General features: G+C 36.2%; 1 protein-coding gene across 2 annotated transcripts in view; it reads right to left on the bottom strand.

Moving 5' to 3' along the window:
- Positions 1 to 5,418: 5,418 nt before the first annotated feature.
- MTDH (metadherin) overlaps positions 5,419 to 17,451 on the bottom strand; it is a 32,522-nt gene continuing 20,489 nt past the window's right edge. The window contains exons 9-13 of one of the 2 annotated variants that reach the window (XM_086881962.1): positions 15,675 to 15,799; positions 15,003 to 15,122; positions 12,536 to 12,655; positions 9,743 to 9,899; positions 5,419 to 8,247 (exon numbers count right to left, since the gene is read on the bottom strand). In XM_086881962.1, coding sequence (XP_086738088.1) covers positions 8,177 to 8,247; positions 9,743 to 9,899; positions 12,536 to 12,655; positions 15,003 to 15,122; positions 15,675 to 15,799 — 593 coding nt within the window. In that variant the 3' untranslated portion in view covers positions 5,419 to 8,176. The remainder of the gene's footprint in view (positions 8,248 to 9,742; positions 9,900 to 12,535; positions 12,656 to 15,002; positions 15,123 to 15,674; positions 15,800 to 17,451) is intronic. The other variant, XM_086881969.1, reaches the window with a different exon arrangement.

Here is a 17,451-nt window from a genome sequence, read left to right on the forward strand (position 1 = left end):
TTCTTTCTTCAGTTAAAATTCAGTTAAAATACCTTCTTTGAGCTGGACTGCTCAATAACTATTTGGAATGATTAAGTCTAAAGAGTTTAAAGCCTCAAACAGTATCATGTCCTCCATACTACAGCAACACAAAGCAGAAGTGAAACACTGTGTGGAGATAACGTGTGGTGCTCTCAAGAGATGTTAACATTACTTGAAGTGTTCACATAAGAAAATGTGTTCCAGCCCAATGCTCTCTGGCAGCACAAATTCCAGCAGCATACAAATGCAAATTCAAGATTTTTAGAGATGGAATTGTTAATGTAAAGTGAAGCACTTTCAATCCTGCTTTCCCATAATGATCTTGTGCTGCACAACTGATGTTCTGCCTCAAAGTGAAACAGACAAAAAGTTATTTTCTAATGTGACACATACGACTTGTGACTAGGTTTGACCATAGTTTAACATTCACATGATGTGATTGCAGAAATCCAAAACATACGGCAATCTTTGGGTATGTAAAACCTGCCTCAGCCACCTGTGTCAGGCTTTGGAACCTTTCAACTATGCATCTCTATAAAATATTTTTTCTATTCAAGGTAGTATGAGTTAAAATTGTTTTAATCATTGCAAAAACAGTCACTAAATGTTCTGTTCTGCATGCCTGCTAAGGGCTCAAAGAAAAAGACATGCTTCTAAAACATCACAAAGAAGTTCCTCAGCAGGCTGCGTGAGTTGGATGACTTTGAACTGCATGTCTGTAGTATATGAATATAAAATAGCACAGTATTGATCTGCCAGCTCAATTCTATCAAGTGCTGAGCCCACTCCAGAAAAGCACTTAAATACTTCTTACTACTAGTACTACTGTTCAAAAATGTTCAATATGCAGGTCAAGTCCAAGTAACATTTTTTTTTTTTTTGTTGTTTATTAAAAAAAGACAGGGTTTTTTTTTTGTTGTTTGTTTGTTTAGTTAAATAAATACATTTATTCAAAGCAAACTGCTGCTTGAACCTCCATCTTTGGAAAATGCAGAAAAGAATTCCAACGAAAATGGAGAAAATATTGGAAATATCCACTGATTAAGATTTTCAAGTGTTTTAAAAATGACCAGGCAGGCATGATGGTGACAGACAGTATCTACCAAGGTGGACCCTCAACTGTTGAATACAATTGTGTGAGTCTCATACTTAATGCAACACCAATATTAACCCTACTCTACACAGGCCACAGACTTGACTTACATCAGGAATACCGGAGAGCCAGCTGAAGTAAGAATAACTTTCAAGTATCAGCACAACCCTCACCTGATTTAACAGCTACCTTTGTCCCTGCTGGGGGTGAGTCAGAGGGGCAGGGCAGGAAGGGTGAGGGTGGGCTGCCTTGCTGCTGCTGGGTGTTGGCCACTGCTCTGCGAGAGTCACCACGGAAACAGAGTTTAACCTGAAAAAGCTTCAAAGCAATTGAAAGGCTTTAACTTTGTAGCCAAGCTAAAGGGCAGTGTAGCTAAGGCACAAATCTGGAACAACATACTCCAAAAGTTAAATGAAGATGCTGACACAGCAGGGTGACTTACAACTAAGTTGTAACTTACAACTAGAAACAGGCACCAGAGGCAGCTGGCCTGTCCTAAACTGATCCTGACAAAACTCAGTTGGGCCAAGACCTTTTTTATCAGTGAATTGATAAGTTTTATTCCACCTCACACTATCACTGATGGATTACATTCTTCCGTAATTGAGAAACCACACGGTAGTGGTTATGAAAAGGATATTGTTTAACACTGCAGTAACCTAAAGCAGTAAAGTCTCTGAAAAATACATGGACCTGTCAAAGTCTCAAACTTCTGGAGAAAATCACCTTGATAACTGAAGAATTTGATTGATAGAAATACAATTTTTGAGATGCATTTTATGTATACCACAGGAAAAAACCCCAAATCACAATCTTTTCAGCCAGATCTCAAAAGTCTCCAATGCTGGGGAAATCCACAACTTCCCCAGGAAGATTATTCCCATGGCTGATTGTTCCCTTTGTGAAAAAATTTCCCCATGTATCCAATTGGAACCTCTTCAGGAAAAACTTGTACCCATTATCCTTTGTCTTTTCCATGTAACTTCTTGTAAAAAGGGAGTCTCCATCTTCACTTTAAATAGTGGAACATGGTGATAAGCTCTCCCTGAAGCCTTCTTTTCTCAAGGCTGAACAAACTCAGTTCTCTCAGCCTTTTTCCCTGTGACATATTTCCCAGTCTATGGCTCTTCTCTGGACCTTCTCCAGCCTGTCCACATCTTTTCTGCACAGCAGGGACCAAAACTGAGCACAGAATTCCAGTGTGGCCTGATAAGCACTGAGCAGTGTGGGACAATGGCTTCTTGATCTCTGCTGGTGATGCCCTTGTGGATGCAGCCCAGCATTCCATTGTCTTTCTTTGCCAGCACACCACTGTTTGCTCATATTGCTCTGATTGTTCACCTGGATGCCCAGATCCCTTTCCACAGAGATGCTCCTGAGCTGGGTAGATCCCAGCCCGTGCTGCACACCCAGGTGCAAGACTTTACACTTGCCTTTCCTGGACTTCATCAGATTCTTGTTAGCCACTCTCCAGCCTATCCAAGTCTTCCTGCAGGGTGGCTCTTGCTTCCAAAGTGTACTTGATCCCATCTTCCCGATCACTGTATGAGAATATTTAACAGTGCTGGGCCCAACATCAGTCCCTGGTGGGGGCCCACTTGTGCCATGCTGCCCATTTGAAAAGGAGCCATTTACCAGCACCCTCTGGGTGCTGCCTCTCAGCCTTTCCCACATGGAGCACTCATCCACACCGCAGCCCATCTGTTTCTCCAGAGGGAGGCTGTGGGAAAACCGACTGAAGGCCTTGGAGAAATCCAGGACTCAATGTCCACCACCCACCCCACATCAACCAAGCAGCTTACTTTGTCACACAGGGTGACCATGTTTGTCAAGCTCAATTTGTCCTTAATCAATCTATGTTGGCTTTTCCCAATCCTGTGCCTCATCTGACTTGTGATAGCTACCCAAAGGATTTCTTCCAAAATTTTCCCAGGGACTGAAGCAAGACTGATGGGCATAAAATTCCCTAAAATTCCTAAAATCCTCCTTTAAGCCTTTCTTGTGGGTGGGGGTATATTAGCCTTTTTCAGTCTTCTGCCATTCCCTGAAGTCCACAACTTCCCAAAGATGATGGAGAGCAGGCTTGCAATGTCAGCTCCTGTAATAGCTCACCCCCCACTCTTCCTTCACCGACACTGCTGGATCTGTGTTTCCAGCAGCCTGATTTTTGGTCCCAAGGCCAGGGGCCCACCAATGCTGGTGCAGAGAGAGGTGAAGGAAGTGTTGAGAGCCTCTGCCTTTTCAGCATTACCAGTGACTAATTCTCTTGTTTATCAACAGGACAGTATTTGCCTTCTGTTTCTGCTTGCGGCCGCTGTACCCAAAGAATCCTTTCTTGTATTTTTTGACATCTTGGCCAAATTCAAATGGAGTTGAGCTTTTTCTTTTCTAACTGCATCTTTGCACCCCCTGGCAATGTCCACATAGTTCTCAGGGGGTATTTATCCACATTTCCATCTCTGATATGCTTTGCTTTTGAGTAGGCTCAGAATCTCGCAGTTAAGCCAAAGGGGACTCTTGCTCCTCCTACATCCCTTATCTTTGAAGGGGATGAACTGTTTCTGTGCTTTCAGAAGAGCATTCTGGAAAAAGTCCCAGCACTCATTAGCTTCTTTACCCTCCAGGGAAGCTTTTCCTGGAATCTGTCCCTTCTTGAAAAAAATTAACAGTGCAGTGATTTCAGACATGGCTGCAGGTATTTTCCATTCACTAGCTGCTGCTGTGAACAGGTAGAAAAGTGACGTTACAGATCTTTCACAGCACCTTTGAAGACTTCTGAGAGCAGAAGCAAAGCTTGCACATGGCCTTAGATGCATGCCCAGCCACTCAGCCCCTCAGCAGCAGAGGGACAGCATTTGATACAGCTCCTACTCTTTTGGCTAACTGGCTACAGCTCAGAAAGGCACTGGTCTCCCAGGTCCCATGCCTCTTCAAAAGACACATTAAGGCCTGGCTGCATGAGAGAGCAAGTCGAGTTCCAGAATCACATCAGAGAGGAATTCTCTCCCATCCGGAGCTTTGTTTGCAGACATAGCTCAAGGCATGGCTTTATTTGTTAGCCGCATAGGTAAGGTTGGCCAAGGAAAAACATGATAAACAAACTGGCAGCCTTTGTCAGAACCTCAGTAACAACATATTTGATTTATACTTTATACACCAGGTATTTGAAATAAGGAATCACTTTAAAGTGGAAATACTTAGTACAGGACTTGCTATCTGTGAGGAAACAGGGAACACCTCATAACTAGTCAGTTTTCAGTTCATTGTAGCAATCTGTTTCTGAGTGATCCATGACTTACACTCTGCCATGGGCTGAATTAAAAACACTGAGCCAAGTTAAGGGATCACCTAATGCTACAAATAAGACAGAAAATGTGTTTGTTTATAGCTGCAGATGTTCTTAAGCACATTTTTTAGAGTATTGTATGAATTCCTGAAGCCCTGAGTTTCATGTTAGGAGTTTTAAATGCACTTTTCAGAATACACCAACATTAAAGACATCACAGTTTCAGTTGAAAAAACAATTTTCAGTGAACCAGAAACCTTCAGCTCGGTACAAACAGAAATTAAAAAAGCAGAAGTTCAATAATTTCCTCAACTGAAGGGCCCCACTACGGAAAACAGAATTTAGTAATTCAACCAAGTTTCAGCAGGAACAACCCATGAATCATTAATAACATGATACAAAACACAGGCAACAACAATTGCCAGCCCCCACCCATGAAGAAACAGAAATCATCCCATCTTGCTCCAAACATCCACCCAAACTAACAGCAGTTCTGTTAGTCCTGCAGCAAGCAAAATCCATCATCTTGCTGCATTACTTTCAAGTTCAGAATGATCAGTCACGCCGCCCTTCCTGCTCTTCCCCACCCCCCAGTTCATTTGGCTGATGCTCTTTGTTCTTAAATGAAGTAATTTACTCAGAATTTTAACAGTATTTTTAGCAGCGTATTTTAAGAAGCAATTAAAATTTTCAGGATTTTTTTCCTTCCAGTTACAGCAGAACAATGAAGAAATCTTTTAGTACTGGCCTGAAAAACCAGAACTGCTCATTTTTATTCACTGGTCACCAGCAGGAGACTCATGGGTACAAGTGTCTGAGACCTGAAATTTTTAACAGCTGAAATCTTGATTGGCAACCTAGTTGAGTTAAAGGCACAACAACCAATAGATGAAAGTCTGCTTAAACCATGTACTCTGATGGCTGCACTTTTCAAAAGCCTTATTCATGGCTAGGAACGATTAATAGGGCAGTTTCAAATGAGATACAATTCAGTTACAACACAACAGTACTAGCAATATTTCTATAAATTTTGAAATGCTTTTAATATGTACATTCTTTCTTAGTAAATATTAAAGTAGTGCTCTTCACTTGCACTTTTTTTTAGACTTCTAAAAGGGCATCAGAAATACAGTTTTCACCCCCCTCCAAACTAATGCACAGTTACCTTTGTAACAAGCACATATGAATTCTGTACACCTTTCCCTCCCCACAAAAGAAATAAAAATATGCCATGACTATCCAATTACACATCATCACAAGTTTAAATTACACATACAAATAATTCCAGAGTATTTAGAAAAAAACAACATATTGGATTTATGAAACCATTCCATGCATTCAACAACAGAAACAATAAACCCAAAGAAAAAAGAAAAAAAATGATTAAGCTTCTTTAAAATTATGTTTTTTGTTCTATCCAAGTACCAAAGTCTGGATTCAGTGTATCATTAAGACTAACCACTGCTTGAATCATAGAAACATGACAGTACATAGATAACCAAGTTTCTATTTATAGACAATACGATATAGTTACTACCTCTTAAATGAATGTCAAAATAAAGCAAGTTTTGCTTTCTAAGACATTGAAACTGCACATTAAGAAAACAGTAAGAGGTGCTGCTAAATAGGTAATGTCATTTTGAAAGGAAGGCTATGTATTTATATGACCCTGCTTAGCAGTAGCAGTTAGCAGGGTTCCTATGTTTTAGCTAGTATGAGTTTTTCCAGAATGACAAGCTATTCGACTAACTCAGAAATATCACCAATTTTATTTTCAAGAGGAAAAAAAATAATTTATGCAGTGAAAGTCCTTGGGGGCAGCCTCTTTCATGACATAAAATCTTTGTATTTTCTATAAAAGAGGCTCATAGCATAACACAGACTGGAAACAGATTTCAGACACACATTAAAAACCTGAATTCAAAGGGTATTTTTAAACCTTTACTATGAAGACAAGTAAAATTATAATATTGTTTACGTGCAAAGGACTCCGCATGACTTCGTAATATCCTATTTTTCATGTTTACCTTAAGATACTCTTTGAAAAGCTGTACTTCAGTTCTAAATTTATGTGAATCATGACAAATACCACTCTTAAACATTACTCCCTCCCAGTAAATAAATCAATACTGTCAATATGCTTAATTTAACAGGTCAATTTAGAGTGTGATGTTCCTGATATACAGGAATTAACACCTGTGCACGTTAGTATCCTTTTATTAGGAAAGCTCCCCATTAGCAGGTGCATTTTCAGTACAATTAAACCCAGCTTGCTGCATTATCTGCTCTTGCCTTGCAATACTGTCTAACTGCAGTTGAGTACAGTAAGAGCACACAACTGTTGATCAGTACCATGTGTTACAGCTGTTAACAATTCTGTTTGTGCCACAAAACCAGAAGTCAATCATTTGAAAAGAATCCTGACTCTTTAACTGAACTTACCCGGTGATGTTAAATACCATCCTTAGCAAACCAATTTTTGTAAAGGCTATTTACAGTGTACATGGCTGAGCCTGTACCTTACAGACACAAACACATCTCCAGTTCAATACCCCGTCATTACAGTGCCTGAAAATGACAACACATCTTCAATGCCATTTTAATTAACAGTTTCAAGTGGGAAATGGTCTTTATTTTACAACTGCTTTACTTGCATAATTTTTTATTTTTTTAATATAAAAACACTAACTCCTGTCCAGAAGTCTAGACACATTCTACATCCTACAGGTTAAGGCAGTAAAAAAATGTGTTCCTGATAACTGTTTTTGTCAATTAAAGCTGTCTGAAGCTACGCCAGTTCTCCAACAGATCTTTGAAATCCAAATAATTTGTGAGTGAAAAATTCACTTTGCTTTGTTCAGAGTTTTAGTAATATAAACAAGGGAATTGGGTACAGTAAGCCAACAAGTGTTAGAAGAAGGGAAAGTTTGATTTCAGTTCATTTCATGAGTTTAGAAGTTGAAAGAATACAGTTTTTAGATGGGATCCTGAATCAACCAAGAAGTGCAGGGAATGAGAAAGAAAACCAATTTTATGCACATTACTGCATTCTTAAAAATATACTGTTATCTTCAATAATTCAAGTAAGGTAATAGACATTATAAAAAATAATTTCATGAACCATACTCAAGTTTCAAATCACATTCTCAAACTTTTAACCCAAAGCAGTTTTATTGTGTTAACTTCATATAATAAACCATGAAGGTCTGACTGTACAAATGGTTAATGATTTGCACTTGTGATTCCTGCAATAGCTAGCAGATTTGCTAACCAACTTACTGTAAAGATATGGCAGATTATGTATTTAATCAAAGCACTTTGATTTAGGCATGAAACAAATTCATATGGTTGACATTCTGTGCTTCTAATGCACCACTCATAAGAGAGGCAAGAAACACCCACTATTGTACAGACAATAATTTTTACAGAAAACCCTTCCTTGAAATTAATCTTTTATCCGCAGCTGTAGATGAGAGTATAATCTGTTGTAAACAGGGCACTGTGTTGTAAAACCAGTTTTTTTTTAATTAAGATCTCTCTCCAAAAGTTGGAAAAACAGATTCTTCAGAATGTCTTTCAAATGTAGCATGTTCTGTTTGCTATATCATAAAGTTACTTTCATTTGATTCCTTTTTAAAGATGTTTGTGTTCACAGCAGTTCTGTTTTTAAAAATTGTTTGAAATCTATATAAAATTCTGTACATGTTCACAAATTATTGCATAAACAGCATAATCTTCATGACAATATTCAGCAACACATGTCCATCTCAGGAAATTCACGTTTCCCTTCTTGCTTTTTTCTTCTTTTTAACTTGTTTGGGAGATTCCCAGCTTTCTTCAGACTTTGCTAAAAAACAAAACATAATTATAGTGTTAGGACTGAGAACATTTACACAGATTTGGCTTCTAAAACCCTGGATAATACACACTGTGATATTGCAAAGTCATTGAAATCAATCAACTAGTTTTATTCATCCACTTCAAATGTAAAGAATTTAATTTGAAATATATCTAAACAATGCTTGCCAATTTCATCCTACATTTTTACCCCACAAATACTTAGAGTGATACACATCAAAGGTAATTCATTTTGCAAATACAGTATTTTACAGTAGAGTAATTGTTATTTTCTGGCCTACTAGAAATAATGTACATGTACACAACTGACATTAAATGCTAACTTTTACCAGATTACACTGCTCTTAACTACTACATATGTGACATGTCAGAAGAATATTTTTAAAAGTACTGCACTATGTAAAGATGTGTTTACATGGAATCCATAATTCAATACAGAAGCACTATGTTCTTAATAAAACAGATTGCCTTAAAACATGCTGGCTGCCAAAAGCAGTAAAAAATGTTAAGTGTTGTACACACCGAACCTAAGAGATGTTCTTTCAATTGCTGAGGAATGAATCTATCACAAAAGATTTCACATTTTAGAACCAGAACAAAAAGTTCTAAGTTGATACACTGACTTGAAATATTCCACTGTTTCATGTATTCAAAATGAAGAAGCCAATTAATGCAGCTGAATGAGATTTTGTAACTATAAAGTTACCATGCTTCCTCTGCAGTCATTAAAAACTCATTTAGTACTTCAACACTAAGCCAGTAACTAACTATGGATTGTCAGTGTTTATTTTTTATTAAAAAGTCTGAATAAAAACAACCTTTTTTTTTTTCAAGCAATACCTCTCACATCCTCACTTCCCTTCTAGATTTCCGGTTTTATTGTGTGAGAACTTTTGTCAAGTGCTCAAATGCTTGTGAGTACACTTTTGTCAAGTAAAACAGAGGGTACATTTGATGTTTCTGGGCACAGCATACTTTCAAAAAACAATATACCTGCAGCAGTTAAGCCTGATCTGTTTGCTGTTTGAGTATAAAAAAACCCAAAAACCATCCAATACCTTTCTAATCCCAAACAAGCAATTGTTTCCCTCTATGATTACATGGAAACATATGGAAAAAGATGCTAATGAGCTAAATTGACAAATCAAAATATCTCAGTAGGCTAAAAATTTAATTATTTGTATTTTTTCCCAAGTTTCTGGTAGCTAAAAATTCTGTCAACTGCAATGTCAGTAACCATCTTTTCTTCACTGAAGACTTGCATGCAGTCCTTTCAAACAGTGTTGGCAGAACTCCTCAGTCACAGCACAGAGCTCCAGTCCTGACATTCATGAGTATATCCAAATGTCTGTTAAGGACTGGACAAGCCCAACAGACATTTTCAGTCATCCAAGTGTATGAAGCCTATTTTTCCTCACAATGAAAATAAATATATCAAGGTGCTTTTAACTTCAGACAAATTAACTGCACTGAGAGATACTTACTCTGCGGAGGAGGCACACTGTTTTGCTTAATATTGGGACTAGAAGCATCTGTCTCTTGCAGCATCTGTGGCACTTGGGAAGCGATCTTGTCAGAATTGCTCTCTGATACAATTACAGATGGCTCAGTAGAAACAGCAAGTGAAGGAGCCTCCTCAGACTGTTTGAGACAAAAATACGTTTCCAAAAGTTTTTTAAGTAATACGAAAGTAAAAACTCTTATATAGTATTATTTTGGCAGTATACTTAGCAGCTGCTGAGAAGATGACATTGAAAAATTAAGGCAGTATTAAAATCCTTAATTTTAAATTGAGTTCTGTAATACTATGACTGCCATCTAGTGCCAAAAATTTTAATTGCATACAAGCAAAGATAAATGACATTAATTCTTAAAATACAGCACATGCAAAGAAAGGAAGACTAATCTCTTAAGTCACTAAGACCCTAAAAAGATTCTAGAATATTCAACAGAGATGTAAAACAGTGACACATATTCATTTGGTTGCAAGGTAAACAGGCAAGATAAATAGGACCAAACAGGTAACTGAAACCCCAAACAAATCAAACAAAAAGCATCTCCAGTCATTCCTATAAACTGCTCAAAACACTCTGTATGCTTATAGAATAACAAATATTGGCAAGAGTAGTCAGCAAGTATTTCAGTGGAACTTACTGCAGAAATAACTGCAGAGTAAAAGGTACTAGTAGCATTTTTATTATCTAGATTTTGAAGGCTTCCCGCTACAGAGACAAAATGTAACTGTTTCCCAGTGTGTAACACTTATTGTAGTTAAAATTGTCTCAGACAAGCAATAAACCCCAAACTATAAGATGGTATTAAGAAATCATAGGTGTAGTTGTGTGACAACAGCCAAGAACTATGAAAACCAGATAGTGAAGTCTACATCCCTGGACACAGATGTACAGATCCTACATCACAGTCACCAGTTTGTAGTGATTTCATCACTATAATGTAAGCATCTCAAAAATTAAGTCAGAACATTCATGAGAGCAAAGAAGATACAAAATTTCTTAATTGTATCATACTAAGCAAGAAATTAAACAGCTTTAACTGAACAAACACAACACATGAATTTAAAATAGCACTTCTGCAACCTTTCATGAGTAGTTTGATGTGCAAACACATCAACAGAAGCAAGTTTTTTTTAATATCCATTATTGCAGTATCTCTCTCAATCAACTGAAAAATTAGTAATCTCAAATATTTTTTATGCATCAACCATGCTGATAAAATGAAGTCCTATCCTACAGGAATTCCAAGCTTAGCCAATTGTTGTCTTATAGTTAGCACTCATCAGCTACATAAATAGATGAACTTAAACTGCAATTTCTAAAATAAAAGCAGGACATAAAGTTTCTAGTGCAAGGTAATCAATTCAGGTAACTACTGGTATTACAGTTTTGTTACAACAGTGACACTTGACCAGCAGGTAAAGCAACTCAACCAAGATTTTAATAGCTCAGCTTGTATTTTGGCAGTGTTGACAGCTTGTGAGAAAAAGAAAAGAACTGCAGATATTTTTCAAATCAATTTAGATTTCTGAACAGCAGAAGCTGTAGTCTTTCAGGACGCACTATTACGCCTTCTTCTAGAAGTCAGAAACCTGCCACCTTGATGTCACAATCCAAGTTTTCTGTCTACACATTTTCAGCTCAAGCCTCTTAAATAAAACAAACACACTTCCAGGAATAAAGCCACTTGCATACACAGGCAGATATCTTTTCAAGCACAGCTTAAAAAAGCCACCACAAAACCTAACAATACACTAGTCAGACAGAACAGGCAGCTGTTGCCAACCTTGATTAAAGGTTGAGCAGATCTAAAATAATCAGCTGTAGTAAATAACTATAGTAAGGCTCTACTTTGATGTATTTAGAGTGAGCCTTAAGTATGTCTGAATGTGCTTCTCAAGACATTCTCAACCAAAAAAATACTTCTGTACTTTTTATTTTGTGACTTGCGGCCTCTTCTGTAAGATTTCATTCTAATGGTTTCACTTAAGATCTCATTAGTTTTATGAAACTAATGCTTAGCAAAAATTAAAAACTCAGTATTCTGACATAAACTCTCTGGTACCAAACTGCTGTGTCACTAGTGTTGTTCACTCTTTATGGAAATAAAAACCAAAAAAATCAAAGCCACGAAAAATACTAAATATTTTACCTAGATAAATAGATTAAATATTTTTCCTAGAATGTGATGCTTCATAGGGTAGCAGTATCTAAGAAAGCTGCTATTTGGAGTAACACTGAAAGAGAATTTGTATTCTCTAGAGTATGTTTCAACTGTGAGCTGAAGAAAACAGTCTGTGAATTGGTTTGATTAAAACCTTTTCTTATTGTCATTAAGCTCAGTACAGCTATCAAAATCAATTTTAGACTGCATTTAAGTCAATATATTAACTTAGTAACACTTCATTCTGTTGCAACTTAACGGTAGAATATGCCACTAGTCTTGTGCTCAGACCTATTAATTCTTAGGTTTCTACATTTCTAAGTTTTAAACCATTGCTTGACTATTCAAACAAGAAAGTAACATGCCAGTAAAGAAAGTGACTACTGATTTGGAAGATACTCCTTTTCAGAGTAGACATAATTTTTAAAACTCATAACTGACCTTTACCTAAAATTCAACTGTTCAATTACCTTTATATTCATAAACATACAGCCTGAAACAGTATTCTTGCTGTAACCTTATCTATACAAATTAGTGTGTCAAATGACTTGAGCACTTCCAAATCAAATTGTAACATAAACCAAATTTTGCATCCCTACCTTAGCTGGTTCACTAGTACTTATGGTCTTCAAAGAAAAAGCTCTTTCCTGCTGTGCTTGAACTTTTGAGGTATCCGCCTGAAACTGCTCTCCAGCTTCTCTATCCAGTTCTTCAGCATCCTACAAAAAGGGGAGTGGGAGGGGAAAAAAGAAGAGTCTGTGTTTGCAGTCAAGTTCTGACTCTTCTCCCCTTTGAATGAGTTTTGTCACCATAATCAGCTTCTGTAACTCAGAAAACCTATCAAAAAGAATAACTGACGTAGTGGGCTCATACTAGCCTATGCTAACACTCAAAATGTATAAACACAAAAATATCCATAGAAGGCAATAAAGCCCAGAAAGGAGGACACTTCATGCAATTCACTAACAAAAATCTCAATCTCAGAATGAACTGCACTTCACACTCCCTTTAAATTATAAGAATGTGAAATTAAAATGAGTTTACTCAAAACACTTTGCAAAAGTATTGTAATGGCACTTGACTGCTCCCTGTTCTGTTCTTTGTTAGAAGTTTTAAAATGTAAGCTGTATTGTTTTTCTATCCTCATATACACTTTAATATTTTTGCAACCCAGTTTAGTTTGCCATAATGCCTGAAGTAAACCTCAGTACAGAAATCAAAAATATATGCAAAGGATCCAAGAATCTCAACCTTTACTCCTTAGACAATCTAAAGTGGAAAGTTCTCATTTTAAATGTGGAATTAGAGTAGTTACACTTGTTAGTGGCACTAGAAGAATCCTGTGGTTGTGAAGAGGTCTCCGAGTTTAAACTAGAAACACTGTTCCTTATTTCCTTATGAAAATGCAGTCAGATAGCCTAAGTCTGTTGATTGCTTACAGGAAGGAACACATACTGACTTACTCCAAGATCTTCAGTTAGCTTCTACTGCCTTTACAAACACTGAAGTCAACAAATGAGCGTGAACATTTAAGTATAATCAGTGAAAAAGATGAAAATGTATAAATGAACATGTTCAATTTTCAGAAGATAAATATACAAATTTTAAATGAGTTTGAAGTAGGACTAGCAAGTTAAATTACTTAACTGTTATAACAAGGGTAGCTTCTGTGATGTATTAGCAGTTCAGTCTGCTCCTATCAAGCAAAATTCCCAATTCCACATAAAAATTTAATACAGATAAGTTCTTATTTGTAAACTGAAGTAACAAAACTGGAATGGTTGGAGAACATTGAGTTGAGTAACAGATCTGATTATGTTAATATAGAAAGTAGAACTTGACATATATAATTTAAAAGACAGCTCACAAGCAATGGAAAAAAAATCAGAATGCCTTCGCTGATCTCGAGATTCATGTAGGACACTCACGAACGCCTGTTAACCATAACCTACTAATCTTAACTTATACTTAGAGCCATAGCAGAGACCAGATTTCAATAAAAAAAAACAACCCTGCAGGCCTAGCACTCCCAGACTGAATTTGCCTCAAAAGAAATGGAAAGGGGAATCAACACAAGCTCCACCTCCACATAGACAACTTGAAAATAAAATTTCATGTAACAGGAATTTAATGTTTCAGAACTTTTAGTAAACTGAATATGTGATAACCATAAAAGCAAATCCAAAGCAAGTATGACTGAAGTTTTTGCTTTCCCTCCCTAATTCATCTAGTCAGAGTCCTCTGAACATTGGTCATTTTGTAAAGAATGTAATCTATGAATGGCTGTCACAATAAACACAAGCAGGATGCAATCTGATCATGAGCTATTAAAAGCTTTCTCCCATTAGGAAAGTACTTGTTTCATCTAATCAAACATGATTCAATTGCCATGTGTAGTGCAATCTGCTTTTGCTAATTTTACACATCTGTTTCAATGCAATTCTTCAAAAGCTATTTAAGTAACACAGAAAACTCCAACCACCCTCAGTTTGAAAATATTCTTTCCCTCATTGAAATCTGACTCACAGAGTAGCTCCACCAACTGAGTTTGAAGCATTGACAATTATCTCACATAAATCAGATTAAAACAATACTTCAGAAAACAATTATATTCTCACACAATTGTACCTGAAGACAGCTTAACAGAAAATTTCAATTTCTTTTCATCCTCCTAACTAGCAATATTTACCAAAGCAGCTCCTTCAAAAGACATGAGGAAAAAGCTGCTCATGCACAGGACAATTTTACCTGGAAGCATCCCTACAGTATAAAATTCAGACTGGATAGAAAATAAGTAATTCAGGATAAATACTTTCCATATATTTTGTGGTTTTCTAAAATTCAGCAAAACCAAAAATTATCCCAAGTTCAACTTGTGAATACAACCACTTAAGGAAATATTAGTAAAATCAGGATTACTTTAACTCTTGAGAAACAATTTAAGACAACCCAATCCCATAAAGAAACTAATTTTCCAAAAGTATTTTTTATTCAAGATGCTAATATCCAAAGATAAGGCAATTTTGTGAATTCCATGTAATTGCCTTTAAACCATCCAGATTTTACCTGTGCAGGAGAGTTAGCTTCTTCACCCTGCTTCTTCTTTTTCTTCTTCTTTTTCTTGGATTTGCCACTTGCAGAACTCTGAAGAATTGGCTCCGCTTTTTCTCTTTCATTATCTGAGATCTTCATACGGGAACAGAAGGTATTTAGCATTTAAAATGACAATGAAACATACCTTCTATAGACTAAACATAAATTGATAGCTATAAGAAATTGTATATACTATTGGAAATGAACACAGTCTTATCTGTTCAATTCATTCTAAAAAGACCACATTCTTTACATACTATCTGGTAATACAGGTAGAAGAATTGGGAATGGAAAAGGCAAGAGAGCACCAGGCACTAGTGGCATGGAAGTGCTATTTTTCATACTGAGAATTAATTATTGGCAAGATTTATAAAAGCAGATCTAAACCTTCCCAGTATATGCTGATAATGTAGTCCTTATAATTATGACAAGACAGAAAGGTTTAACATGGAGCTAAGTGATTTCTCTCTTCTCAATAACATTCAGTGTTTTCCTTCTCTGTGTACAGAGCAAACACAGTTGTGCTACTCTTATCAGTGTAACCATGATGAGAGATTACCTTTATAATTACCCTTCAAGTTACTTTAAGAAATGGCAGTGGTAAGGACAAAGTCTTTGAGCTCAGGAGAAAATACCACCTTTTACCTTCTGAGTATCAGATCTCTCTTCACGCTGAGGAACAGAAGCAATTTTTTCTTCATCTACCCAGTTTCCCCACTCTTCTGCTGGTGCATTCCAATCGGAGCTTGGATCAGCTGAAGAAAGTCCATCTACAAAGATTAAAAGGTTTTTTCAGGAATATTGCCTTACTCCACAGGTGCTCATTTCCAGTTTAAAAATGAAAGAACTCCTAGACATATATATTATACACTTCTTGATATCAATATATGAATAGCAATTTCCTGTATTTCTGAAAAAAAGGTAGACTTTTATCAATGAGTGGAGCACTTTTTAAAGTAATGACAGTGATTTTACAGAGCCTAATCACAGCAGCAGCTAGCTAGATGCAGTTGCTTCAAGGTATTTTTCTAAACTATGTGAAGAGGAACAAATTTATGAGTTGTTCTCTATCTTAAGCTGCTCTCTGTATTTTCTTTCTAGCTTGTGAAAAAACTAGGATGAACTGTAACACTGATCAATCTTACCTTAGTAAGATTCCTTTACAACTGATATATCTGAAACTGTAAATCTTACTGAATCAAAAGTCTTAACATTGACGTTTTTAATAATGTTCTTTTCTAATACTCTTAAGTCCATACTTTATTTTGTTATTATTCATTTATGATGGAATGATAAGTTTAAAGGGTCAGTGACATAAAAATTAAAAATATCTGAAGGGAAGAACGAAGACTTAGACCGTCTACTTAGTAGAAAGTTGCAGTGAGCCAATTTTAAAACAGAACACGTAGAAGATTTCATTTTCATTTCTCATTTATATTAACATCAAAAATATCTCTCTCTACCAGTCTATTAAAGAACAGGCAAATTTGATATGTAAACTATAGTGGGAGTCAATTTAAACAACTGAAAATAAAATCAAAATAAAAAGCAGTAATAAATCCAATTAAATTTACTGGCAAACATTATGAAGCCAAAAATACACTAAGAGATCTTAAGATTAAATAGAATACTTAGAATAGTTAGAAACTTTACTAATAAAAATATTATCTTAATGACACCTACTTCAGATGCTAAAATTTATTGATTTGGAAAAAAAATATTACTCAACATCTTTCAGTTTATGTACTGCCCTCTCAGTAAAAAACTTTGCTTAAGAAAAGAAATCTGTTCTTAGAAATAATAAAAATTGGTAGTATTTGTACATACAGTTAATTTTCTTCAGTTTAATTTTCCTGATCCTGACAAAGCAGTAGGTTGTATCTGTGTATCAGTTGTATCTGTGTATCACTGGCCTAAACTTGCATTTGCCCACTTCTGTTTGTGTACTCTTAGTTGACAACTATGTTGAAATCCTATTAACCGAAGCTTCAGCAATAAACATTCTATGCTCAGATACGTGACTCAATTATGGTTTTGATAAAATATAAAACAGATGACTTTCAAATGATTAACTGAAATGTGCTCTCCTTATCCTGAAACTAGATAAAAGACAAAAGCTAAGTTTCAAAATTATCTCGCAACAGAGCAATCATGTCAACAGTGGTGGAGTCAAGGACTACATCAGTCTATTCCAGATAGATGAGAGAAGGTAACATGCAAAGCTGCTTTTGTCAACTTCTGGAACAATTGCTCAGGTCAATTTCTGATGAGGTGCAATATGCTTTTTCATAAATAGAGAGGAGAAAGTGGGGAGTAAACACCAAATTTACTACAGCTCCCAAGTAATTTCCGTTATTTCTAGCCCATAGAAATATATGCTTCCTATATATGTGTAAGAACTTCCTAATGTTTGCTAAATGAG

The sequence above is a fragment of the Cyanistes caeruleus genome, chromosome 1 (genome assembly GCF_971803275.1).
Source record: "Cyanistes caeruleus chromosome 1, bCyaCae1.hap1.1, whole genome shotgun sequence".
Taxonomy (NCBI): Eukaryota; Metazoa; Chordata; class Aves; order Passeriformes; family Paridae; genus Cyanistes; species Cyanistes caeruleus.